The sequence below is a fragment of the Mya arenaria genome, chromosome 17 (genome assembly GCF_026914265.1).
Source record: "Mya arenaria isolate MELC-2E11 chromosome 17, ASM2691426v1".
NCBI lineage: Eukaryota > Metazoa > Mollusca > Bivalvia > Myida > Myidae > Mya > Mya arenaria.
The window spans coordinates 13,884,834-13,911,097 of record NC_069138.1 but is presented as its reverse complement, the minus strand read 5'-3'; the positions used below and the strand labels follow the sequence as shown (position 1 = coordinate 13,911,097).

Genomic DNA, 26,264 nt, shown 5'->3' with positions numbered 1-26,264 from the left:
ATGAAATGCTTCTCAACTGCACTCATTTTTTCCAGGTGACAATATTCAAATGTAATTTAGTTTTGTGACACTTTGTGACCAAAAATTAATTCTGTGGCATATTAAGTTGACGAACAAGGCAACAAACTAATTTGGTCATGCTTTGAACAAAACAGACATTAGATACATGACTTGTATTTGCCAATTGACAACAGATTACAACATTGAAATACCTCTTTTGTCTCAGAGAAAAGTTGTTGTTATAAAACCTATTTGAATTATATCATGTATATAATAATATTCCATATAATTATGAAGATGATGGTCACATTGATCTCTACAGTTAAAAAGCAAACAAATACCGCCAGAAGATGCCGTAGCTTATCCGTTTGTTCACTCACTCAAGGGACTTATTTTGAAAAATTTCTAACCTTGTTACACATATACAAAGCATTGTCATATTTCTCGATATCAAGTCATTTTCACTTATGGTGAAGTTCAAAGTTTTTGCATAATGACCCTGTTACAGCACTGCTTTGGGTTATATTCATACCTCTGGCAAGCCAGAAAGTGTATCAGACATACATGTATGTAAAAAAACAAAAAAATACATTATTTTTCAAAAATATGTGGTATGACTATTTCAAACAAAATTATGACAAATGATTATTGATACTATTCAATACTAAATTATAATGACAAACTGGCCCTAATTTAGTCTATGACAATCATCTATAACTTATGCATAAAACATTTTACTTCAAACCTAACCAGAGCTGTCATAGTCACATGACAAATACCCCTGTTTAAGATACACAAGAGATATTTGTTAAACATGTTATATCCACCCTCCCCTTATGGCAGTCAATAAGTCATTACTCAATAAATATCTGAGGGATAATTTATGGTCATGACCAACATCCCCCCTAGTTTGAGGACTATAGGTCCAAGCGTTCTGACAAAGATTTTTGTGTTCAAGGTTACTCTAGCCCTGAATTTTGACCATTACCAACCTCTATTCCAAGTTTGAGGACCAAGCATACTATAGTTATCAATTGGACAAGCGTTATGTGTCTCAGGCCACTGTGACGATAACCTTTTGCCTACTAACCTCAAAATATATAGTGGTCATCTGCTGGTCATGACCAACCTTCCTACCAACTCTTAAGATATAATGCCCAAGCATACTCTAGTTTTTAATTGGACAAGGTTCTGTCTACGACTTAACAACAAACAGACAGATGGACCAACATGTGCAAAGCAATAAAGAAAGGGGGGAAAAACAACAACAGAATAAGTGGCATAAAAGTACCTGTGTAAATCATTGCTATGTGTTCCATTCACATCCACTCCACTATCGTCACTAGGAGATCCATCGGGTGGCTAAAAGAAGACAATTAATATAATATAAAGATGTATAACATTTTAAACATCAAGTTTAGCTTGTCTGGTATTGTGATAACCATTGTGTCACCAATGGTGTCATTGTGCAAAGACTAACCTCGTTCAAACCTCAAAAATGATTCAATATATTTAACTGAAACTTGGCGTATGTATTTGTTAATCATTGCCCATGACTCTTGCTTTAGTAACTGTCCAATTATTCTCCAGGATAGAATAAAAACAACAACACACAACCGTTAGTGTTCGCTCCTCCGTCCTTTTGTTAAATATATAAAACCAAAATGCTGATTCTTATTCACTAATATTAATCAATATCTAAAACTCATACCAGTATTTTTCATACAGGTATATATGTATAAGTAACATTAGTTGTTCTCTCTGGTAAAAAAAGAGCCAATAATTTCAAAGACCAAGAGTGTACACTGACCATGATGATTTAGCCAAAGTAGCAAAATTGCAAAATTACTGTAAATCAACTTGCACATGTATGTTAAGCTATTTTCAAGTTTTTAAGCTCATAAGTGAGACTCTTCTAAAGAAAAACTTACCCTAGGTTGTTCATGAACTTCAGCAAACACTATGTTCCCATTTACAGTCGTTCTTGGAGAATCTGGATAGTTGGGATCAGCGTCCAGTAAATGTGTGTATGAATGGCTCGACAGTTTATTCTTCACATCCAGTGGTTTCCCTCTCAGTGAATGGTATGGTGTTGTCTTCTTGCGCTGAGGTGGTTGTCTGAAAGTGTTTAAAGTAAACTTTATGCACTAAGATTTGCTCTTGGTACAAAATAAGAATAGTCATCGTAATTTGCTTCCGATCCATTGATCCTATTCATCTAATGAATTCAAATTTTCATCATGTGAACACTTCTTTTACCTCAACCAACAATATTTTTCTTGACACTCCTTCCAAAGGTGCAAATTTTGATGCCTTCAAAATTCAGCCAAATTAATTGATACAGGCGAAAAATGCATGTTCTGCTATTCCCTTATGCAAAATTGTAATCTATTTAAATTGCAATACCAGCATTTCAGATTAAACGATAAAAATAATTGAAATAATATTGGCATTGAATAGTGATGAAACGATTATCGAGAACAATCGATAAATCGTAGCTGACAATGCTATGTCAGTGACAATCGATAGTGGTTGTCCAAAATCAATGTCGCTTATGTTACTTCCGGTTAGTACGTAATTTTTTTTGTTATGCGTAAAAAGTTGAGTAAATGTCATTTTTTCTTTCCGGTAAATTCTTGTTCAGTTCATTTTAACTAAGGTGGTCACTCTCTTACACAAATGCGGTGAATGTTATCTCTTTTGCTTGAAAACTTACAAACTCTCCCAAAATTACAAAGTGTTTTAAGTTGTGTATATATTCCATAAAACTTTCTTCAATAATCTGTCTTTATGCTGAAGTGGGTCCGGTCTTACCTGCAAATACCGGGAATCCCAGCTCGAGGCATTCTGTTTTTGAAACCTTTTTTGGTGTCGTTTGTAATTAACTAATTTACTTTTTTTGTGAAAGTTTAATGAAATTAAGATATTTTAATCAAATGTTCTATGTAACTGGTTTATATTGAATGTTAAGCTGGTTAACAAATATTTAATATGCTTACAACTTACTTGATGCGGTGTGCATTATTTTGCAATTGCAAGTATTAAGTATGTGTTTTGTTGTTATGTTTTTTCGTTATTAAAGAAAAAGGTTATGGAAATTTAATTTCTGTTGCAAAAAGCATGAATATAGCATCACACATACTGCTTCCATGTTAAACCATTTAAATGATCATGATGATACTATGTATAAAGAATGTATTCTTAAGTAATATTATGAACTTTCGATTATTGTCCGTTAGTTAATCGAAATGCTTGGTGCGATTCGATTCGATGAGTCTGATTTTTAAACACTTGCATTGATCATAATCAATTGTAATCCCAGAAACAATATATTTATTGGAATGATTCTTTCTCCCCCCTCTCTCTCTCTCTCTCTCCCCCTCTCCCTCCTTCTCTCTCTCTCCCCCCTCTCTACCTCCCCCTCTCTCCCTCCCTCCCTTTATGACGCTAGAACCTACATACTCAGCTAAAATGCTCACACCTGGGCCACTAGACCACTCTTGGCCAAAAAACAAAATCCTGTAAGCTATTGTAGGATTGTTGTAGTCTTTGCAAAACTTTTGTGACTTTATTTTTAAATAAGCTCGCAAAAAGAGGGTTAAATGTCTATAGATTTTAGGTTTTGAAAATTTAAGTTTTTTGGCAATTTTCTTTGTCTTTTGGATCAGCCCTCATACTCACCATTTACCCAACTCGAGCTCCACCCCCACTGTCCTGTGATCTATTCTATTCTTTTATACATCATTTCTACTAACCTAATGTCCTCCACTGACTTGTATTTCCTCCTCAAACTTGAACTGTTGCTCCCTGATCGCTGTCTGTGTGCATAGGAGCTTGCTGGTCTGGGTCCCTGAGACGCACTGTTTGATCTGGATTGGCCAGACGCTTTTGATGTGCCATGCAATTCTGAAGTGATGTCTGTGGTGAGAAAACAACAACAAAGATTTTTTTTATTTCTTTTTCACTGACAGTCATTTATCATAGGAAATGATAAGTGTATCTTTAATCAAAAGGCTAGGGGAGGCGCTGAATAGAAAATTCTTAAAATGTAAGTGAGTTTACTTCCTACTTAAAGCGGCACTATCACCGATTGATGGGTTTGACAACTTTTTTATTTTTATTCCTTGAATGAGCCAATTTCTATATAAATGTCTGGAAACCAGCAATTTATGACTGCTGACAAAAGATCAGATCACACTTGATCATATTTACATTCAAAAATTGATGTTTTATGGCTGAAAGCATTAAAAAGGCTTCAAGATCAATGAATTTTTCAACAGCTTACCAAACCATTCAGATTTGTTCTATTGTGAATTATCTAATATGACAGAATTGAAGGAATTTACCCCTGACAGAAATCAAACTAACAACTTCTTGGATTATAGGTGGACATCTATAACATTAAACTTCTCTCACCCTGATGGTATCTAGCCCACAACCTCTTGGAGGAGAGGTGGACATCTATAACATAAGACCACTCTCACCCTGATGGTATCTAGCCCATATCCTCTTGGATGAGAGGTGGACATCTATAACATAAGACCGCTCTCACCCTGCTGCTATCTAGCCCACAACCTCTTGGATGAGAGGTGGACATCTATCATATAAGACCACTCTCACCCTGATGGTATCTAGCCCACAACCTCTTGGATGAGAGGTGGACATCTATCATATAAGACCACTCTCACCCTGATGGTATCTAGCCCACAACCTCTTGGATGAGAGGTGGACATCTATAACATAAGACCACTCTCACCCTGATGGTATCTAGCCCACAACCTCTTGGATGAGAGGTGGACATCTATAACATAAGACCACTCTCACCCTGATGGTATCTAGCCCATATCCTCTTGAATGAGAGGTGGACATCTATGACATAAGACCACTCTCACCCTGCTGGTATCTAGCCCACAACCTCTTGGATGAGAGGTGGATACCTATAACATAAGACCACTCTCACTCTTCTGGTATCTAGCCCACAACCTCTTGGATGAGAGGTGGACATCTATAACATAAGACCACTCTCACTCTGCTGTTATCTAAGCCACAAGCTCTTGGATGAGAGGTGGACATCTATAACATAAGACCACTCACACTCTGCTGGTATCTAGCCCACAACCTCTTGGATAAGAGGTGGACACCTATAACATAAGACCACTCTCACCTTGCTGGTATCTAGCCCACAAGCTCTTGGATGAGAGGTGGACACCTATAACATAAGACCACTCTCACCCTGCTGGTATCTAGCCCACAACCTCTTGGATGAGAGGTGGATACCTATAACATAAGACCACTCTCACTCTGCTGGTATCTAGCCCACAACCTCTTGGATGAGAGGTGGACATCTATAACATAAGACCACTCTCACTCTGCTGGTATCTAGCCACAAGCTCTTGGATGAGAGGTGGACATCTATAACATAAGACTACTCTCACTCTGCTGGTATCTAGCCCACAACCTCTTGGATGAGAGGTGGACACCTATAACATAAGACCACTCTCACCCTGATGGTATCTAGCCCACAAGCTCTTGGATGAGAGGTGGACACCTATAACATAAGACCACTCTCACCCTGCTGGTATCTAGCCCACAAGCTCTTGGATGAGAGGTGGACACCTATAACATAAGACCACTCTCACCCTGCTGGTATCTAGCCCACATCCTCTTGGATGAGAGGTGGACACCTATAACATAAGACCACTCACACTTTGATGGTATCTAGCCCACGACCTCTTGGATGAGAGGTGGACACCTATAACATAAGACCACTCTCACCCTGCTGGTATCTAGCCCACAAGCTCTTGGATGAGAGGTGGACTCCTATAACATAAGACCACTCTCACCCTGATGGTATCTAGCCCACAACCTCTTGGATGAGAGGTGGACATCTATAACATAAGACCACTCTCACCCTGATGGTATCTAGCCCACAAGCTCTTGGATGAGAGGTGGACACCTATAACATAAGACCACTCTCACCCTGATGGTATCTAGCCCACAACCTCTTGAATGAGAGGTGGACACCTATAACATTAGACCACTCTCACCCTGATGGTATCTAGCGCACAACCTCTTGGATGAGAGGTGGAAACCTATAATACTAGACCACTCTCACCCTGCTGGTATCTAGCCCACAACCTCTTGGATGAGAGGTGGACATCTATAACACTAGACCACTCTCACCCTGCTGGTATCTAGCCCCCTAGTTCTTGGATGAGAGGTGGACATCTATAACATAAGACCACTCTCACCCTGATGCTATCTAGCCCCTAGCTCTTAGATGAGAGGTGGACATCTATAATACTAGAAAAACATTTGGGATTTACATTGTAAACCTTTTCAATGGTAAATAAGCAGACCTAATAACTTACAGTTCATAAGTTTAACATGGATAAATTATTTTTAGCTTTTATTTTAATTTGAAATAAATATTTGGTAAATTTATATATCTATAAGCAACAGTACCTATGTAGACTGGTAAGGTCTCCTGTGAGAGTGACCGCCTCGATGACAGAGATGATTTTAACAGGTTAGGTCCAGGCCTATTAAGTTGTTCTGTGGATGCAGATTTTAGCCGGGAGGACTGTCGCAACCTGTTGGGCTCCTGAAATTAAATATAATGTATTGAACATTATGGTACCTATGCTTGGATGGCTGGGTTGCCTCCTAGATAAACACTAACTTAGTGTTTGAACCAGATTTTCTCTTTGCAAATTAAAGATAAAATGACACCAACAACAACACAAACAGCTATGACAATTACAGAACCACCACCAACAACAACAGCCACAATGACAACACTGTCACCAACAACAATAGCCAAGACAACTACACCAACAACACAAACGGCTATGACAATTACAGAAGGGAGCAGGACTTTTCAACCCCAAGACTTTTCAACCCCTTCTCAAAATGAAGACGTTTCAACCCTTAGACTTTTCAACTCCTATTTTAAAGACTTTTCAACCCCTACCTCTTTGGACTTTACAACCCCTATATCAAAGACTTTTCAACCCTAATTAAAATATTTTAATAGCTATATTGAAGACCTTTCAACCCCTATATCAAAGACATCAGCCATTGTTGTTTTTTATTATATTTTTGCAAGAAACTGAAATTATTTTGATTGTAATAACTGAATTTATTTGTTTGATATATTACATGATTATGTCCATTCTATCAATTAGCACATTGTTATTGAAATAAAACTAAAGATTTGGTTGTCTTATTTGTTACTTTTTTCAGAAATGGAGATATGATTTTCAGTGGCTAGATTATGATGAGGAAAACAACATTATGTTCTGCACCCAGTGTAGAAAATTTAAAAATGTTGAAAGACATAGTAAAAAGGTTACTTAATATCTTAGTGAGATATGCATTCTGTAAAACGTGAATGACATATTACATACCAAACACATGGAGAAATAATAAAACTTTTCATAGATTGTTTGTGTTAATTGAAATATTGTTTACCTGGTGGGTCTGGCCACTTAGTAATGCATTATAAATCATGAGGTTAACAAAATCATATTAATGGCTTAATTGGTCTTCAAGAAGTTTGGTCTAATGATATTTGGTCAGGTCTAGTAAATTCTAAGACTTATTGGTCCACTGGTGAAATGATCGAATAGGTGAATGTCGAACCCTGAACAGCTATGACAACTACACCACTACCAACAACAGCCATGACAACTACAGCATCATTAAAAACAACACCAATAGCCTTGAGAACTACACTGCCACAAAAAAACCACCAACAGATATTACAACTACACCGCGATCAACAACAACACCAACAGCTATGAGAACTACACCACCATCATCAACAACACCAATGGCTATGAGAACTACACCACCATCATCAACAACACCAATGGCTATGAGAACTACACCACCATCATTAACAACACCAATGGCTATGAGAACTACTTTGCCATCATCAACAACACCAATGGCTATGAGAACTACACCGCCATCATCAACAACACCAATGGCTATGAGAACTACTTTGCCATCATCAACAATACCAATGGCTATGAGAACTACACCGCCATCATCAACAACACCAATGGCTATGATAACTTCACCGCCATCATCAACAACACCAATGGCTATGAGAACTACACCACCATCATCAACAACACCAATGGCTATGAGAACTACACCACCATCATCAACAACACCAATGGCTATGAGAACTACACCGCCATCATCAACAACACCAATGGCTATGAGAACTACTTTGCCATCATCAACAATACCAATGGCTATGAGAACTACACCGCCATCATCAACAACACCAATGGCTATGATAACTTCACCGCCATCATCAACAACACCAATGGCTATGAGAACTACACCACCATCATCAACAACACCAATGGCTATGAGAACTACACCACCATCATCAACAACACCAATGGCTATGAGAACTACACCGCCATCATCAACAACACCAATGGCTATGAGAACTACACCGCCATCAACAACAACACCAATGGCTATGAGAACTACACCACCATCATCAACAACACCAACAGCTATGAGAACTACACCGCCATCATCAACAACACCAATGGCTATGAGAACTACACCACCATCATCAACAACACCAATGGCTATGAGAACTACACCACCATCATCAACAACACCAATGGCTATGAGAACTACACCGCCATCATCAACAACACCAATGGCTATGAGAACTACACCGCCATCATCAACAACACCAATGGCTATGAGAACTACACCACCATCATCAACAACACCAACAGCTATGAGAACTACACCACCATCATCAACAACACCAATGGCTATGAGAACTACACCACCATCATCAACAACACCAATGGCTATGAGAACTACACCACCATCATCAACAACACCAATGGCTATGAGAACTACACTGCCATCATCAACAACACCAATGGCTATGAGAACTACACCGCCATCAACAACAACACCAATGGCTATGAGAACTACACCACCATCATCAACAACACCAACAGCTATGAGAACTACACCACCATCATCAACAACACCAATGGCTATGAGAACTACACCACCATCATCAACAACACCAATGGCTATGAGAACTACACCACCATCATCAACAATACCAATGGCTATGAGAACTACACCACCATCATCAACAACACCAATGGCTATGAGAACTACACCGCCATCATCAACAACACCAATGGCTAAGAGAACTACACCACCATCATCAACAACACCAATGGCTATGAGAACTACACCACCATCATCAACAACACAAATGGCTATGAGAACTACACCACCATCATCAACAACACCAATGGCTATGAGAACTACACCACCATCATCAACAACACCAATGGCTATGAGAACTACACCACCATCATCAACAACACCAACAGCTATGATAACTACTTTGCCATCATCAACAACACCAATGGCTATGAGAACTACACCACCATCATCAACAACACCAATGGCTATGAGAACTACACCACCATCATCAACAACACCAATGGCTATGAGAACTACACCACCATCATCAACAATACCAATGGCTATGAGAACTACACCACCATCATCAACAACACCAATGGCTATGAGAACTACACCGCCATCATCAACAACACCAATGGCTAAGAGAACTACACCACCATCATCAACAACACCAATGGCTATGAGAACTACACCACCATCATCAACAACACAAATGGCTATGAGAACTACACCACCATCATCAACAACACCAATGGCTATGAGAACTACACCACCATCATCAACAACACCAATGGCTATGAGAACTACACCACCATCATCAACAACACCAACAGCTATGATAACTACTTTGCCATCATCAACAACACCAATGGCTATGAGAACTACACCACCATCATCAACAACACCAATGGCTATGAGAACTACACCACCATCATCAACAACACCAATGGCTATGAGAACTACACCACCATCATCAACAACACCAATGAATATGAGAATTACACCACCATCATCAACAACACCAATGGCTATGAGAACTACACCGCCATCATCAACAACACCAATGGCTATGAGAACTACACCACCATCATCAACAACACCAATGGCTATGAGAACTACACCACCATCATCAACAACACCAATGAATATGAGAATTACACCACCATCATCAACAACACCAATGGCTATGAGAACTACACCGCCATCATCAACAACACCAATGGCTATGAGAACTACACCACCATCATCAACAATACCAATGGCTATGAGAACTACACCACCATCATCAACAACACCAATGGCTATGAGAACTACACCGCCATCATCAACAACACCAATGGCTATGAGAACTACACCGCCATCATCAACAACACCAATGAATATGAGAACTACATCCCATCATCAACAACACCAATGGCTATGAGAACTACACCACCATCATCAACAACACCAATGGCTATGAGAACTACACCACCATCATCAACAACACCAATGAATATGAGAACTACACCGCCATCATCAACAACACCAATGAATATGAGAACTACACCGCCATCATCAACAACACCAATGAATATGAGAACTACACCACCATCATCAACAACACCAATGGCTATGAGAACTACACCACCATCATCAACAACACCAATGGCTATGAGAACTACACCACCATCATCAACAACACCAATGGCTATGAGAACTACACCACCATCATCAACAACACCAATGGCTAAGAGAACTACACCACCATCATCAACAACACCAACAGCTATGATAACTACTTTGCCATCATCAACAACACCAACAGCTATGATAACTACTTTGCCATCATCAACAACACCAATGGCTAAGAGAACTACACCACCATCATCAACAACACCAATGGCTATGAGAACTACACCACCATCATCAACAACACCAATGGCTATGAGAACTACACCACCATCATCAACAACACCAATGGCTATGAGAACTACACCACCATCATCAACAACACCAATGGCTATGAGAACTACACCACCATCATCAACAACACCAATGGCTATGAGAACTACACCACCATCATCAACAACACCAATGGCTATGAGAACTACACCACCATCATCAACAACACCAATGGCTAAGAGAACTACACCACCATCATCAACAACACCAATGGCTATGAGAACTACACCACCATCATCAACAACACCAATGGCTATGAGAACTACACCACCATCATCAACAACACCAATGGCTATGAGAACTACACCACCATCATCAACAACACCAATGAATATGAGAACTACACCGCCATCATCAACAACACCAATGAATATGAGAACTACACCGCCATCATCAACAACACCAATGAATATGAGAACTACACCACCATCATCAACAACACCAATGGCTATGAGAACTACACCACCATCATCAACAACACCAATGGCTATGAGAACTACACCACCATCATCAACAACACCAATGGCTATGAGAACTACACCACCATCATCAACAACACCAATGGCTAAGAGAACTACACCACCATCATCAACAACACCAACAGCTATGATAACTACTTTGCCATCATCAACAACACCAACAGCTATGATAACTACTTTGCCATCATCAACAACACCAATGGCTAAGAGAACTACACCACCATCATCAACAACACCAATGGCTATGAGAACTACACCACCATCATCAACAACACCAATGGCTATGAGAACTACACCACCATCATCAACAACACCAATGGCTATGAGAACTACACCACCATCATCAACAACACCAATGGCTATGAGAACTACACCACCATCATCAACAACACCAATGGCTATGAGAACTACACCACCATCATCAACAACACCAATGGCTATGAGAACTACACCACCATCATCAACAACACCAATGGCTAAGAGAACTACACCACCATCATCAACAACACCAATGGCTATGAGAACTACACCACCATCATCAACAACACCAATGGCTATGAGAACTACACCGCCATCATCAACAACACCAATGGCTAAGAGAACTACACCACCATCATCAACAACACCAATGGCTATGATAACTACACCACCATCATCAACAACACCAATGGCTATGAGAACTACACCACCATCATCAACAACACCAATGGCTATGAGAACTACACCACCATCATTAACAACACCAACAGCTATGAGAACTACACCACCATCATCAACAACACCAATGGCTATGAGAACTACACCACCATCATCAACAACACCAACAGCTATGATAACTACTTTGCCATCATCAACAACACCAATGGCTATGAGAACTGCACCACCATCATCAACAACACCAACAGCTATGATAACTACTTTGCCATCATCAACAACACCAATGGCTAAGAAAACTACACCACCATCATCAACAACACCAATGGCTATGAGAACTACACCGCCATCATCAACAACACCAATGGCTAAGAGAACTACACCACCATCATCAACAACACCAATGGCTATGAGAACTACACCACCATCATCAACAACACCAATGGCTATGAGAACTACACCACCATCATCAACAACACCAATGAATATGAGAACTACACCGCCATCATCAACAACACCAATGGCTAAGAGAACTACACCACCATCATCAACAACACCAATGGCTATGAGAACTACACCACCATCATCAACAACACCAATGGCTATGAGAACTACACCACCATCATCAACAACACCAACAGCTATGAGAACTACACCACCATCATCAACAACACCAATGGCTATGAGAACTACACCACCATCATCAACAACACCAATGGCTATGAGAACTACACCACCATCATCAACAACACCAATGAATATGAGAATTACACCACCATCATCAACAACACCATTGGCTATGACAACTACACCACCATCATCAACAATACCAACGGCTATGAGAACTACACCACCACCGCCCACAACACCAACAGATATGACAATTACACCGATTCAATACCTGATAATTTTGATGCACAAACTTGGAATCATCTTCTATCTGTTCTATTGCCTGATGTAGTGGTTCAAGCTCCCACTCAGCCACATGGCGACGAACGCGAGACGTCTTCTCCCGCACTGTAGCTGAACGAGATGTGGAAGCAGACTGGGAGTTCTTAAAGAAAAAAGTGTTAATGTTAAAATATTAATGAAAAATTATTTCCAAAGAAAGATGCTATAGTATCCCATTCCCATTCAGAGACATGGCATCACATATGTTTATTATCTCCCATTGCACAAGACACTGCAGTTGATTTGAAATACTGCAAGTGAGAAAAAGTGATAAATGCAAGGTGATGAATTTCTGTATCAAATTGGCAATTTGCTGATATGCACTAGAATTTGCTATTCTGTTAGTGACATGACATATTGAACTTAGGCCTAAAAAAAATACATTTGGTTCGGGTTACCCGACCCTACCTACGGAATAGGCGCTGACCCTACCGTTTTTATAGTCAGTTTGAAAAAAAAAAATGAAAAACTAAAAAAAAATATATTTTTTTTTTTTTTCGTTTTTTTTTTTTAAATTGCTTTTCAAAATGTAGTTTAAACCTTAAATGCTTATACAGAAGATAGCTTTAACACCATTCTCCAATGATGAAAATGATATTCTTATATAAAGCCTAATAAAAAAAAAAATAAAAAAAATAAACAGCCTACCTACCCTACCTATTTTTGAAAAGGATGGAACCCTAACCAAACAATTATTTTTTTAGGCCTTATTCATGATTTCATCTGATTTGACAATCTACTTCTTGAGTATTTATTGGTTTACAGTAAAAATAATTGATATAAATGTTTTGGACAGTGGGATACCATAAGTGTCTTTTCTGGCCCCCATGACTGCCTCATGCGATGGTGTCTTGGATTGTCCAATGAATGGCTGCTGTGACTGGTTGGTAAAAATCCGTGTCTTTTCTGAGCCTGAAGAAGAATATTTTTTATACAGCATGGTTAAAAGGGAACTGATGGAGGCCTTTTAACAATGTAGTCTGCAGATGATAATTTCCTTTGGTAAATGCAAAAAAGTAACAAACCATTATCAGATTATAAACATACCTTATTCTGTACCTTATAAATGACACAAATCCACATCCGAAAATGAAACTTAGATTTAGTAAACAAACCCAATCAATGTTAAACACACAGATAATCATATGTATGTGTGATGCTGTTCTATATTTAAACAAGGGACATAACTCAATAATTGTTAAAGTCAGAGTTATGGGCCTTGCTGTACATCTGCATATTTTCTCAGGTAGCATTTCAGATTTCTACTAAAGTTCATTTGAATTTCTTGAATGGCCAAGGTTAAAATTTGCACAAAGACAATTTTTTAACTCTCGAGATAATTTTAATATTATGATTTAAAAAAAATAATAATTTGAAAACAGATGAACTAGAGTTAAAAATAAGCTGATCAAATTATATTTCTAATTCAATGATGGCACTCAATTGAACAAAGATGGTATAATTTTTTTTACTTCTCTCCTCTGCAGCAGAATGTCAAACTTTTCTAGGTCATCATCCCGAACCCAGTTCCGAATTTCAGGCATCATTGTCATCTGAAGAAATATTGTGTTAAAAGTTTTTCATGCCACTCTCTGCTTAAAATTGCCAGTCAAGATATGATTAAGGCATTATACTATTTTTTACAAAAAAACATATTTACAAGCCTACATTTTGTCATTAAATTAAGCAACTGTTTGTTGTAAAAATTTACCTCTGTTTAAAAACAGATACAAATATATTATCGTTTATATATTATAAATAAATCCTCCTTATCCCAGGGAAGGTGGACACCAATTCTATTACACAACCTGAATCTAGATTTAAACAAACCTTTGCCTTTGTATTCAGCAACTCAAATGATGCCATGGCCAGCCCGTCCACGGAAATGAATTCACCTTGGTACTCGCTGAGGTAGTACCTCAGAGTACCTTGCTCTGTCTCATTTAGAAGCTCAGAAGCCTTGTGCTCAATTATGTCCCATTCTGCACTGATTCCTGTATTCAGCATAAGCTGGGAACCAATTCCTTTACGAAAATAGGAATTCTGAAAAAGACCAAGCTTAGTATTCTTTAAATTAAACATTTGAATACTCTTTTTTAAAGCTGCACTCTCACAGATTTACCAGTTTTACAACTTTTTTTATTTTTTGTCTTGGAAAGAGCAAATTTTTGCGTAAATATCTGAAAACCAATGATTTAAGATTGCTGACAAAAAATCAGATTGCAGATTTTCATATTATCGTTCAAAAAATATTTTTTATGGCTTAAACCATTACTAACTTTTTAAGAAAAATGCATAAAACATCAATTTTTGAACTTCAATAGAAAAATCTGCGATCTTATGTTTTGTCAGCAGTCTTATATAACTGGTTTCCATGGATTTTCGCAAAACTTGGCTCGTTCCAAGACAAAAAAATAAAAAGTTATCAAGACGTTCAATCTGTGAGAGTGCAGCTTTAACTCAATGTAAGGGTTATTAAACATGCATAGAGCCATGAATAGAGCTGTATGTTTTCTTTAAAAAAAGTGTTTATTTGACTACATGTATTACATAATTCTAACATTGTACAATAATTCTTATCTTAATAACCCAGGAAAGGGATGAAACCAAGAGGCTCTTTGGTGTGAGAAAAACTCGCTGGACCAGTTTGTTATATATGTTCCTTAACATTGGTGATGGGTGTAGCTACTCTCTCCTTGTGGACAAATACTCCTATGTTTACTACGATAGAATCCAGCATAATAAGTAGTTTCTGATAACATTTTTGAGAGTCTTCCCTGTATCTAAAGTTGCCCTTTCTTTTGCGTACAACATACCATCACATTCCGTAGAGAAAACTTCATAAAACTCATTTAAAACTTGATATTAAAGAGGGGGGTGGGGGAGGCTCGGTGTTCAGTCTCATGATTTTGTCAATTCTATTTTGTTACACATCTTACCTGACTCTCCTGTGTTGTAGAACTGTCTGAATTCCTGAAAAGATGAACAGGATTATAAATAAAAAATACCAATCTCTAATAAAATACACAGCATTGTTAAAACAAGGAAAGAAACAAGGAAAAATAGTTTCTGTGAATATTGTCTGTGAAAAATTCAATGCTAAGTTACGTTTAATGAGATGGCCCCCTTAGGGCCCCCCTATATCACTTATCAAGGTACAATATGTTCTTAAGAAAGGCTCTGTAAACTCTACAAAAATGTGACTAACTGGTATTAAACATTTTAAAGAAATAATTATGTACTGGTCAAAATGTTACACTCAGACAGGGCTCACAAAAATGACTATTGGCCATCTGCACAACTGATTCAGTCCTAGGATGAATCAATCTAAAGATATTGAATTCTTACTGTTACCTCTTCAAATTTGATCCAAGATCTGCAAAGTATTTGTCCAGCACACATAAAACATGAGATATACATGTATGTTTTACTTATCAACTTCCTGTCCTGTGAGGTCTGCCATGGTTTCACTTACCTGCTTTCTGGCCAGCAACGCCTGCCCTGGCGTCACTTATCGCTCCCTGTCAAGCAACGTCTACCCTGGTGACACTTACCCGCTCTCTGTTAAGCAATGTCTGCCCTGGTGTCACTTATCTGCTTTCTGTCCTTGGACGTCTACCCTGGCGTCAATTACCCACTTTCTGTCCCGCAACGTCGGCCTGGTGTCACATACCCTTTTTCTGTCCTACAACGTCTGCCCTGGTGTCACTTACCCACTTTCTGTCCCGCAACGTCTACCCTGGCGTCAATTACCCACTTTCTGTCCCGCAACGTCGGCCTGGTGTCACATACCCTTTTTCTGTCCTACAACGTCTGCCCTGGTGTCACTTACCCACTTTCTGTCCCGCAACGTCTACCCTGGCGTCAATTACCCACTTTCTGTCCCGCAACGTCGGCCTGGTGTCACATACCCTTTTTCTGTCCTACAACGTCTGCCCTGGTGTCACTTACCCACTTTCTGTCCCGCAACGTCTACCCTGGCGTCAATTACCCACTTTCTGTCCCGCAACGTCGGCCTGGTGTCACATACCCTTTTTCTGTCCTACAACGTCTGCCCTGGTGTCACTTACCCACTTTCTGTCCTACAACGTCTGCCCTGGTGTCACTTACCCACTTTCTGTCCCGCAACGTCTACCCTGGTGTCACTTACCCACTTTCTGTCCCGCAACGTCGGCCTGGTGTCACATACCCTTTTTCTGTCCTACAACGTCTGCCCTGGTGTCACTTACCCACTTTCTGTCCTTCGCTGTCTTCCCTGGTGTCACTTACCCACTTTCTGTCCTTCGCTGTCTTCCCTGGTTTCACTTACCCACTTTCTGTCCTGAGACGTCTGCCCTGCCTGTTCACCCAACTCATCTTGTCAATCTTTGTCCTGGAGTGAGAACAATTCACATTTCTTTGACAAGTAGAAATATACATTTTATAAATGGTTATACTTACGCAGTGAGGTATGTATCAATAAAGATCTTAGTTGATTTAAGTGGTAAATTGAAATTATCTGAGTATCAAAGTTAATAATGTTGCTACATATTTTTGTGAATTAAAATTCAAGCCTATTTAAAATGAACACAAAGTTGAGGATATAAAAAATAATCATTGTGTTGCAATTTGTGACTTATGTCCTTTTTTAAAATAGGCCTCTGAAACAAATCTTATATGAATCACTCTTAATTCTGTTTCTTGGGTAGAAACCAGTACTGGTATCTTTCTTGGGTGTCGATATACAGGTTCCACTGGTAAGAATTGAGCCCACGACATCTTGGGTGGGATGCAGACATCTATACCACAAGCGAGACATTTATTTCTTAGCTACCTCATCAGCACTAATCCAGAACCACTTTCTTGCATTACTTTTGCCACATAATAATATTGATAGCAGTGTTGTTCTATCTGCTACACATAGTGGGGGGGGGGGGGCTTTTATTTTTTAGGCCATTCATGTTACCAACACAATTAAATGTCAAGCCAAGATTTAATCATCAATAAACACTTCCTGTACCGGGCAAGTTTTCAGTAACTTAGGTGTACTATTACTTAAGATTTGCATTCAGTCTAAGAAAACATTTTCCCCAGAAAGTTATTTGATTTCTTTTGTCTCCTGAGCCTCCAGACAGATTATAGAGTTCACCAGGCTAAACTAAACGCTGACAAATCTGACACTAAAACCAACTCAGACCATCTGATTCCAGAAAGATGAATGTACATAATCAATAAAATCAATCACTTACCGGCCAAAAGGTAGTTTCCCTACATCTTTGATGGTAAAGACTAGCTGTTTGGAGTTTTTCAAGATTCTGACCGCATCGGCGTGTCCGATGTCAAGAAAACTTTCGCCATTAACATCCAGGATTTGGTCTCCAACCTAGAAGTTACATTTATTTTTGAAATTATAATAAGTTTGGCTTTTACTTATATCTTTTACCTTGATGGTGATGAAAACTGACAGCATTTAGAATTAAGTCTTTTTTTGTGTAGAAACCAGTTCTAGTGTCCATTTTGAGCAGAAGGGAGAAAGTACCCCTTATTTGGATCGAACCATCAAGCCCTTTGGTGAAAGGCAGACCCCTATTACCTACACCACTAGAGCACTCCCTTATATAGGATCTTACATGAATTGCCATTTAATACGAACATATATAAACACATGTTTAGGAAATATTATAAAGAGATCCTTTTGTAAGCTTTATAACTTTCATAACAAATTCCATAAAATGTTAAATTAAATGGCAGCAAATATTTTCTCTTACCGGGTAATCACATGACACTTATGTTGCCTAAAATGAATAATTTTTCAGTTTTCAGAAAAAAGTTTTTAAAAAACTTAATATTACTTTTACTAAACCTATAAATAGGACACAGTTAATAAATGTCAAAATATTATTATTAATATGTAAAGGTTGTATTACACTCAAAACAGGCATCATCATGTGATAAAAATAATAATATAATGTTATGGCAAACAGAAAAGAGTTTCGTATGACTCAAATGTTATTTTTTTAAAGATTATTATAATTATTTGATCCTTAAATAAGTGATTATCCTGCTAAATAATGTTTTCTAGCACACCGGCTGTGCTGGAAAATTCCATCTGGCACCCCCCTATGCAAGATGAGTCACGCGCTGTGACGTAATACTTATTATTTATTTTATTATACACTTTATGTAACCATTATTATGCGATTTCAATAGATAAGTTCCATAAACATTAACTTGACAAAAATATATCTTCAAAACAAAACAAAATAACCCTTAAAAGACGCGATATCGTAGAAACTTATTGACGTATGCAGTAGATACAAATTACTGCACGTCATGACGTCAGTAAACATCATCGCACGCAGTTTTTGGTGAATTGAACCAAAAATGCGCTATTTATGTATTTTCTTCCCAAAACAATATGATTAAAGGTATGCTAAAAAATATATATACCATGTGTGTCCGTTCCGGATAGAAAAATCTGACCCTCGGGCACGCTGCATTGCCGGTAACTCGGCAAGCCTCATTACCTGGCAACGCAGGTGCCCTAGCTAGGGTCGGATTTTTCTATCCGGAATGGAAACACATGACAGATATTATTAATATTGCTGATAATATTTGAAATGACTGTAATTGTTAAACCACGCCAGGGTCATCATCAATTCTTCTCTATAAATAGATGATTTGCAAACAGTATTGCAAGTAGCTATATACAAACCTTGAGCCCTGCTTTGTCAGCAATAGACATGGAGTCAACTCCCGAGATGTAAATACCGAGACCAAAATCTCGTCCACCACGTATCATCAGTCCCAGGCCCTGACCGCTGTTTACTGTCACATTCACCTGAAAATAAGTGATATAATTAATAATAAATGATAAATAATATCCTTATTCTCAGAAAGTTCTTTAGTAAATTGCATATCTTTATCCCTTACCATTACTGCCGTCGATGCCATGGTCCCATATGACAGTGATTAATAACAATGATAAGTTAGTATTCTTAATATATATTTTGACCTTATATGATACTTGTAACAGACTAAGAAGATATGCCGCAAAGTTTCCATACAAAAAATGGGACCACCTACTTGAAAGTCAGGCGCTCTACCAATTAAGCTAATGGGGCCAGGAGCAAATTTTAAACAATCTTGGCAGAGGACCACTAGATAATGTTTAAATCCAAATATCTAAGCTCTATGCCATCCCATTTCAGACAAGAAGATTCTCCAAGGTCTTTCCTTTATATCTCTATGAAGAACAGTTGACCTCCCAGGGCAGAGAACATTTTAACGCGAGGGGCTTAAAATTGGAGCAATCTTGATAGAGGACCACCATATGATGATACATACCAAATATCAAATATGAGCTGTTTTTGGACGAGAAGAATTTTAAAAAGTTCCCAATATATTTCTATGTTAAACAAGTGACCTCTTTGGCGTGGTGGATTATGACCCCAGTAGCGTAATTTAAACAATTTGGTTGAGGACCATGAAACAAGGTTACACATCAAATATTTAATGGTTAATCAAATCTAATTAAAAGCCTTATGGTTTTTGTCAAGAATATTTTGGTTTTCCTTTGGGTTGCCATTGCAATCAGTGTTTTGCATGGAATTCATTTTTTCGATCAATTTTGAAAAGACACCATTCAAGGAAAACCACGGTGAAGTTTCATCAGAATTGGCCAGGTGGCTAAGGACGAGATGTCGTTTAAAGCAATTGAAGACAGTTTTACCTTCATATCTCTATGTACAACAGGTGACCCCCTTGGGCTTGGTCAATATGACCTAAGGGGCATAATTTGAAAAACTTGTTTGAGGACTTCCAGACACTAGGCCTCATTTTTTTCAGTTTTAACTTTCGGTTGCCATAGCAACCAGAGTAGTCCATGGAATTCATCTTTATATACATTTTTCAAAAGGCATCATCCAAGGAATATTCCAGTGAAGTTTAATCTAAATTGGCCTGGCAGTTTAGAAGGGGATTTCATTTGAAGCAGTTGTCCATGAAAGACCTACGCCGAACGGCTGTACGGACGGACAGACCCTGGCTGATGAGCAATGGGAAAAGTTCACCCTGAGATACTACATGCTCATGTGAGCTAAAAATGTATTTAAACCTTTCTCTCTTCTAGTCCAGGTTTTAGCAAAGCGAATCCTGATTTCCTTCCTCCTGACCCCTCCCTCTGACCCAGAATCACCAACTCAGGTGGTGGGGACGTCGTTCGTCCACCCCCGTCCACCCATCTATACATCTCATGTACAACAGAGGTGCCTGGTATCCGCCCAACTCGACATATCTTCATGTCAAGTTTGCGGGCACTACGGATAACCTGTAAATCAAAAGATATTACTGTTATAAATATATGTGTAAACAATAAGACTGCTAGCAGATGCCATCACTAGACAGTTTTTGTAAGTCAATATAGAAGCATTATTTAATAAACATTGCAATTTGTATGAATATGATATATAAATGAATACATGAAATATGTATGGTGTTTACATAATCAAACCAGTGGTTCATTTAAGCCCACAGGACATGCAGAGGCAGTGGGCGAGGCAAGACATATTGTGTAGCTTATTGTGGAGTTGCAGTAATTGAAAAATGCGCACATTACAAAAAAAGACATAGCTACAACATTCTTGTGTTCCGTGGTATACTTCTTTTGCACATGACATACCTCCTTTTATCAGTAGAATGAACATTAACTGGACTGTTGTCCATCGCCGATTTGTTTTCAGCAGAGAATGACTGGTGCATGTGCAAAAAGGGTACCGTTTCAGTAGATTTCGCAAAGAGGGTACCGATATGGATACGCACCGTGTATTAACTTCTAACAAAGAATTACCATTCCAACATTTTACACACGATTTTAATTCTAAGTTTTTGATGTTTGATCATATTAATCCAGAGACTGCTCCTATATAATAGCTAAAAAATATTAAAGAAAATACACATATAACTATGTCAAGATTTCAAAACATACACAGTTTTTTCATAGTCATGGGTTATAACTCTGTAGTGACTGAGGTGACATGGCTGGTTATTAAACCAGTGCCAGAGATTTTCTGCCCAAAGACATTCTGACTAAATTTGGTGATGATTGGAATTTTTTTTTCTCAGAAAAGACCATTTTTAGGAAAATTCTTTAATTAAAAGGGGATAACTCTTGAGGTTTTGAGCAACATAGCTTGTTATTGAACTTGTCCCAGATATAACACCCATAGACATTTTGACCAAACTTGGTAATGATTAAGTTATTGGTGGGTCAAGAACAAGTATATAATTAAAGGACAACAACTCTTTAGTGACTATAGTAATATCTCTGATCATCAAGATACAATGCCCATACTCATTCCGACAAAATTTGGTGATGATTGGACAAAGGTTTCATGAGTTATTATTTAGACTATATACCTGCCCGCCGCCAGTTGAACTATAAATTAATATGTTCCGTTCTATGAAAGGACGTTTTAAAATAGTTCCAACATAAAATCTTTGAACAAGTCCTTTCAATTCCAACCTTATCATTAAGATTTGTTTTGTTATATTATAAAGTAGGCTAAATTTTTAAATAGCATAGTTGCTAATCAATTCATAATTTAGTAACCAAAATATAAAAACACAGATTATATTGTAATGACCAATAAATCAATTTTCCAGAATTTTAAGTATCATCTGACCCAATATAAACAATGGCAGAACTGGAAGAAATAATTAGTCAAGAAGTCTATCTAAAATTCAGTATGTTTTCTTCTTCTTTTGCAACTAAATTTGATGCTTTCCTTTGGAATTATTCCTATATCTGAATGGAGAATTGATTGTAATTAGATACAAATTTGGCATTGATCTGAAATTAACAGTGCATCACAAGTATCTCAGCCCATGTCTCTCTATTTTCTTTACTAAAGAGAAAGTAATGTCTGATGGCATCTTCAAGTCAGCAGAAATGTCTATATAGAAAAAAACTTAACTTAGGATATAAATCATTTAAAATAAGCTGTTTGAACCTACAGAATGTTTTTAAAAATTCAGTTTTCAAACAGAAATTATGATTTTCTTTGCTCATTATGCACTAAAGTCAATTGTAACCACTGCCCCCCCCCCCCCCCCCTGTCCGGGGAAAAGCCGATATTCTGATATTTTGTATATGAGCATATTTTATGTTTTTTCAGAAATAATACTTGTTTTAAACCAACAAAATTGTACATCAGTTGAAAGTAGCATATTGATAAGCATTTTCTTTGTTCATTTATTAAAGAGACACTCATATTCAAAATCAATACATACATATGTATAACTAAATAATGCATTCAGTTTAAACTTATTTAATTTTACAACGATTGTGAAACAAGCTATTGCAACTTATATATATATATATATATATATATATTAATCACTCTCATTGGCATGATGTTGCGCGAGAGTGTGGTCTTGTGTTGTAGGGTAAACCGGAGTACCCAGAGAAAACCCACTAGTCCTTCTTGGTGACCACTAACCAAACTCACATGCGCCAAGGCTGGAAATCGACCCCGGTCACCTTGGTGAGGAGCGAATGCTCTAACCACTGCGCTAACCGGACAACCCATAAATAATGATATATATAATTTATATAAAATATGTAATTGTGTAATAACTTAGAAAATACCAAAAAAATAAATAATTGGTGAGTGCTAAAAAATTTACAGTGATCAACTATAGTCTCATAAGAGAGAAATACCATGTTTTCTGCACCTTAGTCCTCATTTTCAAATTAATCTTGGTATCCTTCATAAGAACAATTGTTTTCGACATTTATCCATCCTTTTGAGTATACCAAAAAATTGTATTAATTGTAGTAAATCTTATTTGAGAATAAGAGTGCATCTTTAATCATATGAGAACTGTAACCAGCAGGACGAGCTCTTACATTTATAATGCAATAAGAAGAACGCAGATAAATTACAATGACATTTACTTAAATGCACCTCACTTATAAACTGAATGCTGTCCATGTAATGACAATAAAGTACAAGACAATTTCTTCACCCACTAACCTAGGTATTGGGTGTAGTAACTATATTATTTGTGAAAAAAACTACCGTATTTTCAGTTTTAAAAAATAAATACAAGAGTTTTCGATGAACAATTTCAATTTGCGAGTTGTGAAATGGGGGAAAAGGCTCATGTCACAATTTGAACAAGCACAAGAAAGGACGTACCTCTGCTGCATCATTATGTGATATTCCTTGAAAACTTGTGTTGTTCACTTCTAGAATGAGATCCCCAGGCATTACACCATTCAGTTCAGCCAGGCCGTCCTTATCAACAATCGACACGTACACTCCAATTCCAAAATCAGAACCACCACGGATACTTAATCCATAACCTTTATCTAACTCGGATGATAATTTCATTATAATTCTTTTAATTTCATTGCACTTGCCTGCCTTTAAAGCTGATTTCACTGTCTTAACAGCTCTTACAGGATTGTATGTTAGTAATTTTTGGTCAAAACTATTTTTTGAACTTTGACTTTCATCTTTCAATTTGATTGTTTTTTCTTTCTTCTGCTTTTTCTGTTTCCCTAATGATAACAAACTTCTATTTGCATCATCAGAATTCAATGGCGGTCGAGTCCTTTGCATTTTCTTTGCACGTTTGGCAGGCATTGTGTCAAATTTCCTGGCCTCTGATTGAACTGAGCGTTCAAAATCTTCCACGTCAGATTTTGGAATTATCTTTTTTATCAACTTCAACAACTGCCGTTTTGCTGGTGTGTCCAGTAGTTGTTTTAAACGCCTTGTGAAGTCATGCATGTTTCTTGACGTTTGAAACTGGTTCAGAATGCCAACAAATTCCGTCTTCTCTGTAGCGTCAAGGTGCATGTTGAGGGCATCTTGTAACTTCTGGACACTTTTTGACATGGTCTTTGATATGTCACTGCTTAAGGAAGACATGGTGAAAGATGAAATCAAACTCTTCCAATCAATGACACGCTTGAAAAACTAAGTCCTAAAATTACTTATATGATCAAATGATCATTTTTTTCCTACACACTGTATAGCAAATTATTCATTTCAATTAATTGTTCATAATCTTCAGAGCCGTCTATTAAAAACTTGAGTCTAATGAAGACTTCAGAAATGTTTCATATCTGGAACAACTTGAAAGAAATCTTTCTGAAAAGAAAAAGCACCTTCAAATATATCTTTTGTAATGAATCAGCTGAAAACACTGATGAAAAACAAATCTCAGTGAAACAGCAAAGCTTACATTATTACTTAGACCTGGGACCAAATGCAAATCCCAGCGAAGAACAATAAAAATAAGGTAATTTTTCAATTTATAAAAAAGGTAAATGGTATAATATAAAAGTGTTTTCTATTATTAAAAGATTATGCCTTATAAATATACAACATCTTGTAAGGTAGGGTCAATAAAATACCAAACAAACTTTAAGTGTGGCGTTTCAATAACACAAACCTGCAACATCTTGCATATGAGAATATCCTATTGATTGGAAACTATCATTCTGTTCTTATAAATGAAAATTAATTCCTGACTAAGAGATTCATTTATGAATTATTTCTAATCAAACTAAATTAACCACCTAACATTTAGCTTTGAAGAGTACATCACAAACAGTGCAGTGCTTTAACATAGGATAAAATGAGAAATATAAAATAGAAAAAATGATTACCTGCCATTCGTTATGGATTCATTTCTCATCCGCAATAATCAATACATACTGTATGTTCCTATAGGTTGCTTATTAGGGTATATCGGGGGTTCTTTTGTCAATCACGTGGTATTTCTTGTGTTTGGTAACGCTAGAAGTCGGACTTTTCATTATTTATTTATCACCAAACATTTGATGAATAATTTACGTGGTTCCAGCATCTTCAGCATCATTTGATTATCTCCCTTGAGGCCCGATTGAGAACGCACGAGATAATTGCGATTGTTCCCTCCCTTCCAGAGCAATCAACTAGTGAACAATAAATGTAATGTTTGAGCGTAGTTTTAACAAAAAATGTGTAAATTTGAAGGCATTTCATGTTGCTTCCAATTTCTGAGCAGTGTTTGATCTTTCTTTAAAATTGATTTCAAAAATAGATGAGTTCCGAATGAAATAGATCTATTTAAAATAAAATTACTAATTTGTTAAACCGGTTTAAGTTTGAATCAAGCATGTCACCTCTGGTCATGTGACAAAAAGTAAACGAGCGGTTGGTGTTTTATGTTGAACATTTTTACAAAGTTAATGCAAACATTTCATCG

At 37.5% G+C, this 26,264-nt stretch overlaps 1 protein-coding gene across 1 annotated transcript in view; it reads right to left on the bottom strand.

The window, feature by feature from the left end:
* Window positions 1–25,023, bottom strand: part of LOC128224512 (whirlin-like) — a 34,762-nt gene extending 9,739 nt beyond the window's left edge. Inside the window, exons 1-15 of the mRNA XM_052934379.1 lie at window positions 24,203–25,023; window positions 21,118–21,330; window positions 19,717–19,842; window positions 18,251–18,384; window positions 17,332–17,394; window positions 15,962–15,995; window positions 14,853–15,065; window positions 14,495–14,575; window positions 13,827–13,934; window positions 12,973–13,125; window positions 6,466–6,583; window positions 3,756–3,918; window positions 1,932–2,118; window positions 1,292–1,362; window positions 213–248 (exon numbers count right to left, since the gene is read on the bottom strand). Of these exons, the coding sequence (XP_052790339.1) occupies window positions 213–248; window positions 1,292–1,362; window positions 1,932–2,118; window positions 3,756–3,918; window positions 6,466–6,583; window positions 12,973–13,125; window positions 13,827–13,934; window positions 14,495–14,575; window positions 14,853–15,065; window positions 15,962–15,995; window positions 17,332–17,394; window positions 18,251–18,384; window positions 19,717–19,842; window positions 21,118–21,330; window positions 24,203–24,940 (2,438 nt within the window). The 5' untranslated portion in view covers window positions 24,941–25,023. The remainder of the gene's footprint in view (window positions 1–212; window positions 249–1,291; window positions 1,363–1,931; window positions 2,119–3,755; window positions 3,919–6,465; window positions 6,584–12,972; window positions 13,126–13,826; window positions 13,935–14,494; window positions 14,576–14,852; window positions 15,066–15,961; window positions 15,996–17,331; window positions 17,395–18,250; window positions 18,385–19,716; window positions 19,843–21,117; window positions 21,331–24,202) is intronic.
* Window positions 25,024–26,264: the final 1,241 nt, after the last annotated feature.